The following is a 12,583-nucleotide window of genomic DNA, read 5'->3' on the forward strand; positions in this document are numbered from 1 at the left end:
GTATCCGTTGATCCCTCAGTTTAGAAGATTCAACAAACAAGTGTGCGGTGTCATCAAACTCTCATCGGAACGGTGGCACGCGCGTCTAGGACATCCATCTTTTTTTATTGTTCAACAAGTGCTTAGGAATAATCACCTCCCATGTGTTGGGGAGCGTAGTCTCGAAACTATATGTGATTCATGTCAAAGGGCTAAAGCTCATCAATTGCCTTATCCTGTATCCACTAGTGTTTCTGTTAAACCATTGGAACTTATTTTTTCTGATGTGTGGGGTCCAGCCCCTACTTCCGTTGGTCGCCATACTTACTATGTCAGTTTCATAGATGATTATAGTAAGTGTACTTGGATCTATCTACTCAAAAAATGTTCTGATGTTTTCCAAGTTTTCCAAAATTTTCAAGCACTTGTTGAACGTCAATTTGACACTAAAATCCTCGCTGTCCAATCCGACTGGGGTGGTGAATACAAGAAGTTAGACACCTTCTTTCAACAACTAGGCATTTCTCATCATGTCTCTTGTCCTCATGCACACCAACAGAATGGTTCTGCCGAACGCAAACATCGACATATTGTCGAAGTTGGACTAGCTCTCCTAGCTGGTGCCTCCATGCCCCTCAAATTTTGGGATGAGGCATTCCTCACTGCTGTGCATCTTATTAATATGTTGCCTACTCGTGTCATTCATAATGAAACTCCCATGCAAAGACTACTTCACACTAGGCCAGACTACACATCTCTTCGCGTTTTTGGTTGTGCCTGTTGGCCTAACCTTCGTCCCTATAACCCTCGTAAGCTTATGTTTCGACCGAAGCAATGTGTTTTCTTGGTTATAGTCCTAAACACAAAGGGGTCAAATGCCTAGATGTTGCCACCAGTCGTGTCTATATTTCTCGTGACGTAGTTTTTGACAAAACTGTGTTTCCTTTTGCCCATCTTCATCCCAATGCCAGTGCATTGCTTCGGAAAGAGATTCTTCTCCTTCCTCCTCATTTAGTAGGATCACCTCATGGGGATGATAATTGCAATGATCAATTGACTAACCGTCCTACTAATGAAGTTTTTGAGACTCATGATGACACAGGGACACATGCCGTGGCAACAGAAAAAAATTCGGCCTCAGTTCAAGAACAACACGTCTCAAATAGGCCATATCATATGTGCCTCCCAGGCCGAGACAACGTGCCAGCCGTATGCCCCTCGGGATCGTTGCTGCAGCCGTTGTCACGATCCTCTCCGGGATCCGTTTCCTGTCAGGAGGGCAGTGCGGGCGACAGTGCCTCTCCCGCGGGCGCCCCGCGCTAGTCTTCGCCAACCACGCGGGCTCCTTCGGGCGCTTCTCTCCGAGTCGACACGCCCCTTGGTGGGGGCCCGCCACCCACGCAGTACACGGCTGAGCTGCGCTGCTACACCAGGCGGGCCCGGCGCTCCACGCCCAGCGCGGGATCCGATCCGGATCGGGCTGCAGCGGCTGGATCCTCTGTGCCCGATCTGCTATCTCCTACACGGCCGGCTGCCACAGATGATCCGGCGGGCGAGTCAGCCGCCAGCCCATCCCCGGGATCGCCAAGACCTGCTGCCAGGGAGGAGCAGGTCTGGGATCTTCTACGGATGGTGCGTCTACAAAAACTGCACATGCTTCTACACCACCACACACACGCCTTCAAGCCGGGGTAATTCAACCTGCAAATTACAAAATCAAGTTTGGTTTAGCTTGTTCAATAGGAGAGCAACGGAATTTTCATGAGGCCCTTGCTGATCCGAAATGGAAGAAAGCCATGGAAGAAGAGTTCCAGGCATTGCAGAAAAATAAAACTTGGCACTTGGTCCCTCCTCGTCAACGTAACAATTTGATTGATTGTAAATGGGTGTTCAGAATTAAAAGAAAGTCCGATGGTACGATAGACCGTTATAAAGCAAGACTTGTTGCAAAGGGATTCAAAGAAAGGTATGGCATTGATTATGAGGATACTTTCAGTCCAGTTGTTAAAGCTGCAACTATACGTCTTGTTCTATCTATTGATGTGTCTAGAGGGTGGAGTCTCAGACAGCTATATGTGCAGAATGCGTTTCTTCATGGTGTTCTGGAAGAGGAAGTGTATATGAAACAACCTCCTGGGATTGAGGACAAGAACTCACCTTTTCATGTGTGCAGGCTTGACAAATCTCTCTATGGACTAAAACAAGCACCCAGAGCATGGTACTCTCGTTTGAGTTCAAAGCTCCAAACACTTGGTTTTGTTCCTTCAAAATCTGATACATCATTGTTCATTTATAGAAAGTCAAATACAGTCATATTTTCCATATATATGTTGATGACATTATCGTTACAAGCTCGTCAAATGATGTTGTGACAGCATTGCTGAAAGATCTAAACTCAGAATATGCTCTTACGGATTTAGGTGACTTGCATTTCTTCCTTGGTATTGAAGTGAAAAGAAACTCAGAAGGTGGTCTCCATCTCTCTCAGGAAAAATATGCAACTGGTCTTTTGAATAAAGTTGGATTGCAGGGCTGCAAACCTTCACCAACTCCTTTATCCAGCACGGAATAATTGTCTCTTGTGGAGGGTGAGCTTTTGAATCAAGAGGATGACACCAAATACAGAAGCTTGGTAGGTGCACTTCAGTACTTGACACTCACCAGACCTGACATTTGCTTTGTTGTAAACAAGGTTTGTCAGTTTCTTCATGCACCCACTACTGCTCACTGGACAGCTGCAAAACGCATACTCAGATATGTGAAAAATACCTTGAGCATTGGTTTGACTTTCAGCAAATCGTCATCCACCCTTGTTAGTGCATTTTCTGATTCTGACTGGGCAGGTTGTTTGGATGATAGACGGTCAACAGGTGGTTTTGCAGTATTTTTTGGACCTAATTTAATCTCTTGGTGTGCAAGGAAACAGACTACAGTTTCACGATCAAGTACAGAAGCAGAATATAAGGCACTGGCTAATGCAACTGCAGAGATTATTTGGGTCAAATCCATACTTAAAGAACTTGGGATACATCATACACAAACTCCTTGTCTTTGGTGTGACAACATCGGTGCTACATATTTATCTGCTAATCCTGTGTTTCATGCAAGAACTAAGCATATTGAAATTGACTATCATTTTGTGAGGGAAAGAGTTGCCAACAAGGAATTGGATATTCGGCTTGTACACTCAAGGGATCAAGTTGCAGATGGTTTCACCAAAGCCTTGCCTACAAGACTATTTGAGGAATTTAAGCGTAATCTGAACTTAGGAAAGTTCTGATTAAGGGAGGATGTTAAACATATATCTTGTCATGTACAACAGGAGGCGCATAGGAGAGTTGTAGAAGAGTTGGTTTCATGTAATCTTCTTTTTAATATTTCTATCTCTTCTCCCTGTTATCTTCTGTAACTCCTTCTGTAATATCTCTCCCGTTCTCTCGTGACTTCCTTGCGTGGGAATCACGTTGATTGTATGCGCTATGGGGATCTGCGCCCCCACCAATCAATATATACACAACGCGGGTCTCCTATGGAGGTTGAGACGCTTCACCAATTCTTTCAGGCAAGACTAAACAAATAAAACAACCCAAGGAGAGCTGGAATAATAAGTTGAACCACCGGCTGAGTGGTTTAGGTGGCATTTTATTAGGAAGCTAGAAAGGCGAGCATGGCCTGAGCATCGGCTGGCTGCAAGCATTTTAGCCCACTTGACTCTAGCGATTCTTGGTTCAATTCAGACTTTCATTAGCGGGAAAATGTTCGGGTTAATGATAAAAGGAGTTCCCACAATTTAGAGAAAGATAATTGGTTTTACGTTTTTGTCGTAGAAAATGTAAAACCAATGATCTTTCTTTAGACAACGATTTTTAATTGGTACTTCAGTGAGTTAAGATGAAACATGAAAGAATCTATACCGAAAAGGCGTAATCAAAAGAGTTGGACTGAAGTATAGTAGGATTAAATTCCCAGTGGGGAGAGGGAGGCTGCATTACTCTTGCTGGTCACAGCCTCACTTGCACACGACGCGGGCAGTGGCCTGATGTCTAAGCATGGGCGCGACTAGACGAGCCCTGGAGCTCTAATTGACCACACCACAACGCCAGCAAGCTCCAGTGGCCTAATGTCCCGGTTTCCCAACCCCACGCTCACGCCTCGCCGGTCGCGAAGTCCACGCTAGACAAAGTATTGGGTCTCTGGCCATCGGCTCTGGCAGGTTTGATTTGGGACTTGGTGTGGGACGGTGGGGTGGCCGGGGTTCCTCTGGATGTGAAAGAAGGTGCCTTTCCATGTCCCCGGTGGTCGCTTCCCTTACTGGCGGCTGCGAGTGGTGGTGTGGGGATGCAAGCCCTTGGATGCCCGGGCGGTGGCCCTGGAAGGTGGACTGCATATTCGGCTCTGCGGCTTGCAGCATTGCGATGGTGGCGGCTTCTCTCCGTGGTCGTGTTGATGGTGTGGAGCGGGGCGGCGGGGGATCCTGGTGATGTCGGTGATTTGTCAGTGGTGTCTTCTTGATCGTGATGTGGAGGCTTGATTTGGTGACGACTGGCTTGATGATTAGGATACCTCTGTGTGGCATTGGTGAGGCTCTGAACGAAAGCCCAGTGCTTTGGTGCAGGCGTTGTTGATGCCTATGTATCGTCTCCTTCCTGGGGGCGTCGTCGAGGTCCCTCTTCCCGCGTCAAGGCTCCGGATGACAATCCTTGATAGTTCCTTCGGTCTCGGCGACGGCGGCGCATTTTGTCGTCGTCACCCTCCTGGGGGCGTCGCTATGGAGTTCAGGTTCTCTTCGGTCGTGGCACATCGTCATTGGTGGGAAATCTCAGATCTTGGCTCGAAGTCCCTTCAGCTCTGGTGTGAAGTGGTCTCAGTTGCTTCCTATCTTTCGAACACGGCTCGGTTGGCATTGTTCTCGGTCCTTGGTTTCTGCTGGCAGGATCGGACGGCCAGCAGCGAGAGGGCAGGGGGCCCTCTCTAGTGGCAGATTGGTGTGTACGTTGCAGCGATATCTGGTGGTTTCTTTTGGAGGTGTGGTTTCCTCCTCTAACCAGTAGTCCTGGGTGCTTCTTGTTGGGGTGTGGTTACTTCTATTTTTATGTTTATCCTTGATTTGCTGTGTAAAATAGTTCCCTCACCACTTTGTATCGGCTAGACTATTGCTTTATATATAAAGCGGGGTGAAAGCCTTTTTTGGTAGTAGTATTTTTGTTTGCTTTGCAGTGAACGGGGAAAAGGCCGAGAGCACAAATCTGCAAGTGTTAGGCTGCCGCCCGCCGGCTGATCTGCCATTGTGTTGCTCGGAAAAAAAAATCTGCCATGCCTCGATTCGCCGCGCTATCTCTCCGTGCTACCTCCTTCTGCGCCATCACCGCTGCATTTCGTAGCTACCATCGTGACCCGTGCAACGAAGAGCCTCTCAGCCCTCCCGCCACGTGATCGCATGGTGAACCAATGCCATGGCACCGGTGGTTAGGGCGGGAAATGCTGGGCCCTGAAGGTGATGTCGGGGGCAAGTAACGGCGCGGCAGGGTGATGTGTGTCGTGCCAGGAGTAGGGCTCTGGTTGCCGGCGTGGCTGTGCGCCCGTGAGGGAAAATGGTGGTGCTATTTGATTGAGTGGTCGCCAAGAGCAGCAAGGTAAAACCCTTCTGCTTCTATGGTTGATTTGGCACTATCTTTTCCAATTTTTGGTAGTTGTTACTTCAACAGAGCAATATGATCTGCTGATTTTATATGTTTGGTTCGAGAATAAGATACTTCAATCTGGGCATGTATTGCGGCAATATCCAGCTTCAAAACGACGCACTCAGGTTTCTTAATTTTGTAGGGTCGTCAGGTCATGGTTAGAATAGATGCTCCACGACGCTTACTGGGTTTTTGAGGCCCCTAACTGCTTGTCTATGACTTACGTACTACGATGCTTACTTATACTATGAGTTAGGTACCATTGTTGGAAGTTGGAATACCAAACACATGAATCACCCTAACAACTTTTATTTGGTTATCCATGTTTTGACTCGTATGTCCGTATTATATACAATAATCTCAAACAGCCTGGCCATTCTGAGAGACACGATGTAACATTTGAAAAATAAATATTACTGTTACACACTGTAATATCATAATGGTAATGCAGTGGCAATTCGAATTTACATTTGTCCACTTAATCCTACTTTTGGGCTATGGTAACAGAGCAGGGGATGCGGAGCAATACGATGATCTGTAACCATAACTTGTATGCGACGACAAGTATGACGGGATCGAGGGACATGAAAGGAACGGCTTTGGTGGCATCTCCAATTCTATGATGCTCTTTTCCAACATATCAATCACCTTGCTCATCGAAGGGCGGTTTTCGGGGTTAGTTTGTATGCACCATAGGCCGACTAAGGCCATTTTTTGCATGGCCTCTTCAAGGTCGCAGATGACTTCACAACTTTGTACCTGTTCTGCTATACTGTCATAAATCCAGTTTGGGAAATACACATCACTTGGGCTATCTGTACTCCCTTTTCCTTTATTTATCCTTCCTCCTACCATTTCCAGGAGCATCATTCCATAGCTATAGACATCTGACTTTGTAGAAACGACTCCAAAACCTCTAGAGAATACTTCTGGAGCAATGAATCCAATGGTACCTCTTGCTCCGGCGACAGAGAGGATGCTACCGGCCTTGAGGTGACACAATTTCGCTAAACCGAAATCTGCAATCTTGGGACAAAAATCTTGATCTAGAAGTATATTCTGAGGCTTGATGTCAAAATGGATGATGCGAGTACTACATCCTTGATGCAAATATTCCAATCCTCGTGCGATGCCAAGTGCTATTTGGTGTAACTTGTCCCATCCAATAACTATATCTGAATTCTCTGTGTAAATATACTTCTCCAGTGAACCATTAGCCATATACTCATAAACAAGGGCTCGCTTAGCTCCTTCTAAGCAAAAACCCAACAGACCGACAATGTTAATATGTGATGTCCTACCAATGCTAATTGCCTCCTTTAGGAACTCCTCTCCTTTGCCTTTGGAAGCTTTTAGGAGCTTTACAGCAACCACATAGCCATCTTGTAGGCTACCCCTAAATACCGTGCCATATCCACCTTCTCCAAGTTTATCCTTGAAAGAGCTAGTCATTTGTTTCAGCTCTGAGTACTTGTACCTTTTCGGAGCCAAAGGTCCATACCTCCTCAGCATTTCTTCCATGCTTGATTTATTACCAGTCTGCTTTGGGAGAATGAAAGGACTAATCTTTTGCTTATGTCGGTGCACCCCCCAAACTAGACATGTTAGCAAGATGATTGCAGCAGACAGAGAAACTGTAAAAAAACACGAAAAGTGAACATCATTTAGTAAAGTTGATAGTATATCAGTATATGTATGAGACTGTGTAAACTATCCTTTTCTAATACAGCCATTCAGGAATCTTTAAATTTCATGCCATTATATTAGAAATCTCCATAATTTGGTTAATTTTAGACTTAGCAGTTTTCCTTTAGATAGCATCAAAGTATGGAAGTTTGTGACAAAGTATCATGTATTTTCTGAGCAGAAGCCATGATAGACATACCTATCAAAATTAACTTCTTGTTGTGCCTACCATCTGCAGTGAAATTATTATGGTTAGTCAATGTAAGTATCAATCACAAAATAAATAGAAACATGAAAATGAACCATGGCAATTTGACAGCCAAGCGCAACTAGCTATTAGAAATACACGCAACATAAGCGGATCAAAATTTTAACTCGAATGGGAAAGGTCAATAGACTGACATCACATCAAAACCGGTAGTTCCTAAGATGTCATGTAGGTCAAAATAGCAGCATCTCTCAACATGTCAGCTCAGGTGAACAAACAAAAAATAAAGAGGATACTGGCATCTCCAACACGGACCCTCAAACCGCCCGCAGCCGTCCAGACCGCGTGGTCCGGACGTGTTTTGCCATCAAACACGACGCTGTATTGGTCCGCTCGTCGGTCTGGACGTCATTTTTCCCACTAACGCTGGGGGGGGGGCAATGAAGTGGATCAACCTATTTTTGGCTCGGGCCAAACGCTTTTTCTCGCTGGTAGAGCTTTCTAAAAAAATGCGATGTGAGAGCGTATTCTCTTATCTAAGCATCCTCCCTTTGCTCCCCCCATCATAGATGGTTCAGCCAAACCCGGTGCCACGAAATGATTGAGTACTAGGACGGGGTCGAAATGCATTTTATTCTTAGTATTAAAAAAGTATTGCCCCTGCCCTACCCAAACCCTCTCCCTTGCCCGCGCCCGTTCAGTGCCGCATTCATGCGTTCATCCGTCATCATATCATTTCACAAAGCACAACGCGTTGAGCAAGTCAAAATCATGTACTAATCTCAAATTGGGATCTCAATTGATTGATAGAGCTTCCACGCCTAGAGAGCTTAGTGAATTAAAGGATAATGTCAGTGACATAACTAATTTGCTTGGTTCGAGTAGGGAAGTGCAAACAAATTAGGCACTGCTTGTCCTAGTGTAGCTACGAACTTGATTAAAAAAATAATTTGGTGGTTGAACTTACGTGCTGCTGCAGGCAGAGTGGGAGGGGGGTCCTCCCATGTCAAGAGGAAGCCATCGTTGATGAGCTGCTCGTAATCGCTTGCGTTCGTCTTGCCTGACGACGAGCCCAGTACCGGCACAACGGTTGCATCGCAGCCTTCCATGGCGTAGCTGGCATAGTCCCCAATCCGGTCGTGATGCACTCCCGCGCGAACAAACACCTCCCACTCGTTCCCGCACCTCACTCTTGTCTGCACCAGGCCTCTATCCCGGCGTGCAGCAGCCACCGCGCTTTCCTCCGTGCAATTGTACAAGATGAGATTCAGGTTGCCGAGGTCGATCTTGAACTGGGTGTCTAGTTTGGCGGAGGTGTTCCCAATCTTTATGCCGCAACCGCTGGAGGCTTCCAATAGTTTCTGCTTGCCTTCATCAACGACTCGCAAGCTGCGTTCCTCGTAAGAGATACTGTTGATTGCAAAGCCGGGGATGAGGGGCACGGAGCTCCGTAGCGATGCAGTGCTGTTATTATAGCAAGTGACCTTGAAGTCCAAGATACCACACGATCTTCCCGCCTCTGTGTCAGCGAGCCAGAACGGATCAGAGATGGTGAGGTTGCCACACCTGCTAGCCGAGCGCGAGCAGCCTTCGCCTTGCTGCTCGTCAGCCCCGACGAGCATAGGGGGCAGCCACCAAACCCCGATGAAGACTAAGAACCAGTAGACAGGAGCCATCGAAATACAAGACTTGTAATTTGTGTCAACAAGACACAGAAGGGGCGCAAACAAAATTGGTGATCATGCATGTGCTGCGTGGCAAAGAACGGATGCTATATGGTTGGGAATGGAACCATCTCATACTTGTACGTCTAACATGGGAACTCTGTATCTTAATTGACGGAGCAAAGGGAAGACCTGGAACGCAATTATGAGTGGCTGCACATCAAGTGGGTGCAGGACTTTTCAGACATGATGATATCGCGGTTGTTGTCCTAGCGCTTTCATGTGCCAAAGCAGGAAGGTACTAGATGAGAGGTGATACCGATTGAACAACACACTATTTCCACTTGACAAGGTTAAACCTAACAGATCTCTCAGCTGACTCATTTATTTTGCCTTATTTTTTCTTGAAACAAGCCAAAAGATTTGCCACTTTCATTCATTAAGCAGAAGAGAGTTGCCCGGTTAATTAACGGAAACCCGGGCAAAAACCGTTACAACGCATGCCCTCAACAACGCACCATCAACACACGCCGACCCCAGGGCCGCCCTCCAGTCGAGCCGCCGGCTTCGTCACCCAAGCAACCCATAGCCGACACCCTACAACCAAGACCGAAGCGGAACATCCACGCCGACCACGAGGCCGCGCACCAGGCGAGCCGCCTGCTCTGCTGTCCGAGCAACCAGAGCCGACACTCTACAACCATCTCCGGAGCTGCCGCTCCGACGTACAGACAAAAACCCCCACACGCCGACCCCGAGGCCGCGCACCAGGCGAGCCGTCAGCTTCGTCACCCAAGCAAACCGGAGCCGACACCCAACCACCGTATCGATCCGGAGCCGCCGCTCCGACATCCACGCCGACCCTGAGGCCGCGCACCAGGTTGGCCAACGACACTGCCACCCACGTGACCAATGCCGGCACCCCTCCATGACGACTAGATCCGAAGCCGCCGCTCCGACTTCCACGCCGGCCCCAAGGCCGCGCACCACCCAAGCCGATGACTCTCCCAGGCCAAGGCCACTCCATGACGATGCCTCCAAGAAGGGCCGCGACACCGGAGCGCTGCCATCATCCGCTCCAAGAACTGGAGCAAGGGTTTCCCCCGGAGTTATCATTTTCATTATTTTGAGAACCATATTTCTCAGTCTTATATTTGAGTATATACATGCAACCAAATCATCTTAACAAAACCAACTACAAACATCTGCTTAACAAGCAAAACCGGGAGTTAGGTCGCTTGTTGCCCTAATGAGCTTATTTAAATTTCATCTATTTACGCAGTCCAAGGTAAGCATAACACCAAGTTTCACATGTTCTTATGGAATATTGAGGCGGACGGACAGAGATCACACCGCCGGCTAATTAATCTAAGCAATATATTACACCTGCATGCCAATAATCAGCCCAGGACCCTTCCCCGCACCCTGCGCAAGCGGGAGCTACATGCACTGATCTGCCCTCTTTTTTAATATATTACACCTGCATGCAACAGGTCCTTAACAGTGTTATTATACCATTCACTACTGGAATTTTCCTCTTTGCCGAGTGTTAGGCTCTTTGCCGAGTGCATTATATCGGACACTCGGCAATAATATCTCTAGCGAGTACAAAAATGTGAAACTCGGCAAACAAGCACTTTGCCCGATATCGTGGACAAAACGCTCGGTAAAATAAAAAAACTCGGCAAACAGGACTTTGCCGAGTGCTACACTCGGCAAAGAGGGGTCTTTACCGAGTGTCTCACTTGGGAAAAGGGGGTCTTCACTAAATTGCATGGTTTTGGCTGTAGAGGTTGCATACGACCTCGGATGAAGATGGTCCAAAAATCAAAGTTGTTCATTTTGACGAGACGGACAACTTCCATGTTAAAAACTTTTTTATTTTAGACAATATTAGTTACACTTTTTGGCATGCAAAATATTTATATAGTCTCAAATGACAGTGGTGATGGCCATATTCATTGCATAGTTTATTATAATGTTTTCAAATTAGATACATAGGTGCATCTTGGATTTACAAAAAATGTTGTCAAATAGATTTTCCTACTTTTTTGTACAAAAAAATCATTTTTCATTTTCTAAGTGTCAAAAATGGGTGTTCTTTGTGAAGCAAGTACAAAAATCAAGGTGCAAAATGGCACCTCTCCAATTATCACAGTAAGTAGACCATATTTTATGCACAATTCCCAAGTTTCATTGATTTTCTAGTTTTCTAGCTACTTTCACACATTTAAATGACTTTATGTCAATTTCCCGAAAGTAATTCAAATTTGAACTGCAACTGTGTGATAGCTTGGTCATAAAAAATAGCAAAAAAAAAATTAGGTACACAAGTAGTCATTATATGGGAGAACCACTTACGTTTTTTAGAGATTCAACCCCTTGTGTTGAATAGCCAGGTCGATCATTTTAACCCTTTTTCGAAAAAAATGAAAGAAAATGGATACAAGTTCAACAAATGCAATCCTTTCGCATGGAGTGCTTTTATGTGTACTAGGTGCGAGGAAAAATACCAAACTTTCAATATACCAAATTTGAAAAAATATCTTTCACAAAACGGGCTATCATGTATGAACATTAATGGCTTTCAAGTCAAAGGACCAAGATGATGGTCATATTCATTGCATAGCTTATTATAATGTTGCCAAATTAGACACATAGGAGCATATTGACATTACAAACAATGTTGCCAAATAGAGTTTACTTTTTTTTTGCAAAAAAGTCAAATTTCATTTTCTAAGTGTCAATAATTGGTGTTTTTTGTGAAGCAAGTACAAAAACTAGGGTGCAAAATGGCACCAGTCCAATTATCACTATATGTAGGCCATATTTTATGCACAATTCCCATGTTTCATGGATTTTCTGTATTTCTAGCTACTTTTGCACATTTAAATGACTTTATGTCAATTTCCCGAAAGTGATTCAAATTTGAACTGCAAGTGTGTGATAGCTCTGTCATACAAATTAGCAAAAAATATTTTTAGGTACATGAATAGTCATTATATCAGAGAATCACTTAGAGTTTTGAGATATTCAACCCTTTGTGATGAATAGCCATGCCATATTTTGACCCCATTTTCAAAACAATGAAAGAAAATGAATACAAGTTCAAAAAATGCAATCCTTTCGCATGGAGTCCTTTTATGTGTACTAGTTGTGAGGAAAAATACCAAACTTTTCATATGACTAATTTGAAAAAAAAATCCTTCACAAAATGGGCTATCGCCTATGAACATTCATGGATTTCAAGTCAAATGACTATGTGATGGTCATACTCATTGCATAGTTTAATATAATGTTCCCAAACTTGGTGCTTGTATGCATCTTGTCATTACAAACAATGTTACCAAATAGAGTTTCCATTT

The 12,583-nt window shown here is 45.3% G+C and overlaps 1 protein-coding gene across 1 annotated transcript; it reads right to left on the bottom strand.

Moving 5' to 3' along the window:
* Positions 1-6,066: 6,066 nt before the first annotated feature.
* LOC123068431 (LEAF RUST 10 DISEASE-RESISTANCE LOCUS RECEPTOR-LIKE PROTEIN KINASE-like 2.5) lies at positions 6,067-9,375 on the bottom strand. The gene is made up of 3 exons (XM_044491016.1): positions 8,522-9,375; positions 7,546-7,578; positions 6,067-7,294 (listed from the first exon to the last, which is right to left on the bottom strand). The coding sequence occupies exons 1-3, from the start codon at positions 9,228-9,230 to the stop codon at positions 6,156-6,158; spliced, it is 1,881 nt and encodes a 626-aa protein (XP_044346951.1). The 5' UTR covers positions 9,231-9,375; the 3' UTR covers positions 6,067-6,155.
* Between the last annotated feature and the right edge of the window lie 3,208 nt (positions 9,376-12,583).

This window comes from Triticum aestivum, chromosome 3B (assembly GCF_018294505.1).
Source record: "Triticum aestivum cultivar Chinese Spring chromosome 3B, IWGSC CS RefSeq v2.1, whole genome shotgun sequence".
Classification (NCBI taxonomy): domain Eukaryota; kingdom Viridiplantae; phylum Streptophyta; class Magnoliopsida; order Poales; family Poaceae; genus Triticum; species Triticum aestivum.